Source organism: Aureococcus anophagefferens, assembly GCF_000186865.1.
Source record: "Aureococcus anophagefferens unplaced genomic scaffold AURANscaffold_271, whole genome shotgun sequence".
Taxonomy (NCBI): Eukaryota; class Pelagophyceae; order Pelagomonadales; family Pelagomonadaceae; genus Aureococcus; species Aureococcus anophagefferens.
In genome coordinates, this window is record NW_008705805.1 from 5,540 (window position 1) to 6,788 (window position 1,249).

The 1,249-nt window shown below is 74.6% G+C and overlaps 1 protein-coding gene across 1 annotated transcript in view; it reads right to left on the reverse strand.

Annotated features, from left to right (window-relative positions):
• Nucleotides 1-478, reverse strand: part of AURANDRAFT_68649 (hypothetical protein) — a gene marked incomplete at both ends in the record, with an annotated part of 5,338 nt that extends 4,860 nt beyond the window's left edge. The window contains one exon of the mRNA XM_009044359.1: nucleotides 233-478. Coding sequence (XP_009042607.1) covers nucleotides 233-478 — 246 coding nt within the window. The remainder of the gene's footprint in view (nucleotides 1-232) is intronic.
• Between the last annotated feature and the right edge of the window lie 771 nt (nucleotides 479-1,249).

Consider the following 1,249-nt stretch of genomic DNA (forward strand, 5'->3'; position numbering starts at 1 on the left):
AGCGTGCCCGACCTGGGCAGGAAAAGAGTGCGAAATTCCCAACTTTGGAGGCTCCTCTCTCGGTCGTTTTCCACTCGTTTCGGCTAACTTTTGGACGAGCGATCATCTCTCGGAACGGTCTCGAAGCGCGGATGCTTTTTCCAGAACGCGCGCGCGCGGAACACTCATGTTGAAGCGAACTTGAATCACTCTTTTCCTGCCCTGTGCCCGACGCCGTCTTGTGCGTCTTGACGAGCGCGACGCGGCGGTGCGCGCGCGCGTGGGCGCTCGCGGCGACCGCGGCCTCGAGGACGCGCTCCACGGCCGCGGTCGACGCGTTCGCGCCGAGCTTTTCGACGCGCGCGGCGACGTCGGCGACGTCGGCGCCCGGGCACTCGAGGCCCGCGGCGGCGGCGGCCTCGTCCGCGACGTCGAAGGGCGCGGCGGGTTTTGTCGCTCTTGCGGAGCAGAGTAGCGCGACGAGCAGCGCCGTCCGCATGTAGCGGCCCCCGCCGACCCCGGGGCGACGACGACCGCGCTCGGCGGGTGACGCCCCGGGGGCGGAACGGGCGCGGTCGCGGTCGTAGCGAACGCTTTGACTCGGGCGTCGCGACGCGTCGTATAAGCGTGTGGCGAATTTATAGTGATGCCACCTTACTCTGCGCCCTGTGCCGCCGCACGGGCCCCTGCGCGACGGTCCGGCCCCGGGACGGGGGGCGGGGACGGCGGGCACGGGGGTTCCGGCACGGTAAATGCGCTCAGGGCGCGCGGCCCGGCACGGGCCCGGCACGCGGCACGGCACTCGGCACGGGCCCCCGGGCACGGGCCGGGCACGGGCCACGCGGCCCGGCACGGGCCCGGCACTCGGCACGGGCCCCGGGCACGGGCCGGGCACGGGCCGGGGAGGCCCGGCACGGGCCCGGCACGGGGCCCCGGGCACGGCCCGGGCACGGGCCGGGGACGTGGCCGGGGACCGCGGCACGCACCGTCGCGCAGGGGCCCCTCGCCGCGGGCCCACGAGCCCTACTGGAGCGCGTTCTACGCGACGCGGAAGCGCGAGCCGACGAGCTACCGCATGGCCGAGTACGTGCGGTGCGTCTACTGCCCCGCCGCGCCCGCGGAGCCCATGCCCGCGCCCCGCGCGTCCGCGGCCGCGCGGGACGGGTCCGCCGCGTCCATGCAGCGGCGCCTCGTGCGCCTCGCGACGGCGTCGACGAGGGGGTAGTCTAGACCTGTCGTCGCTGTCCAGCGACTTCTGGTCTCGACTCGG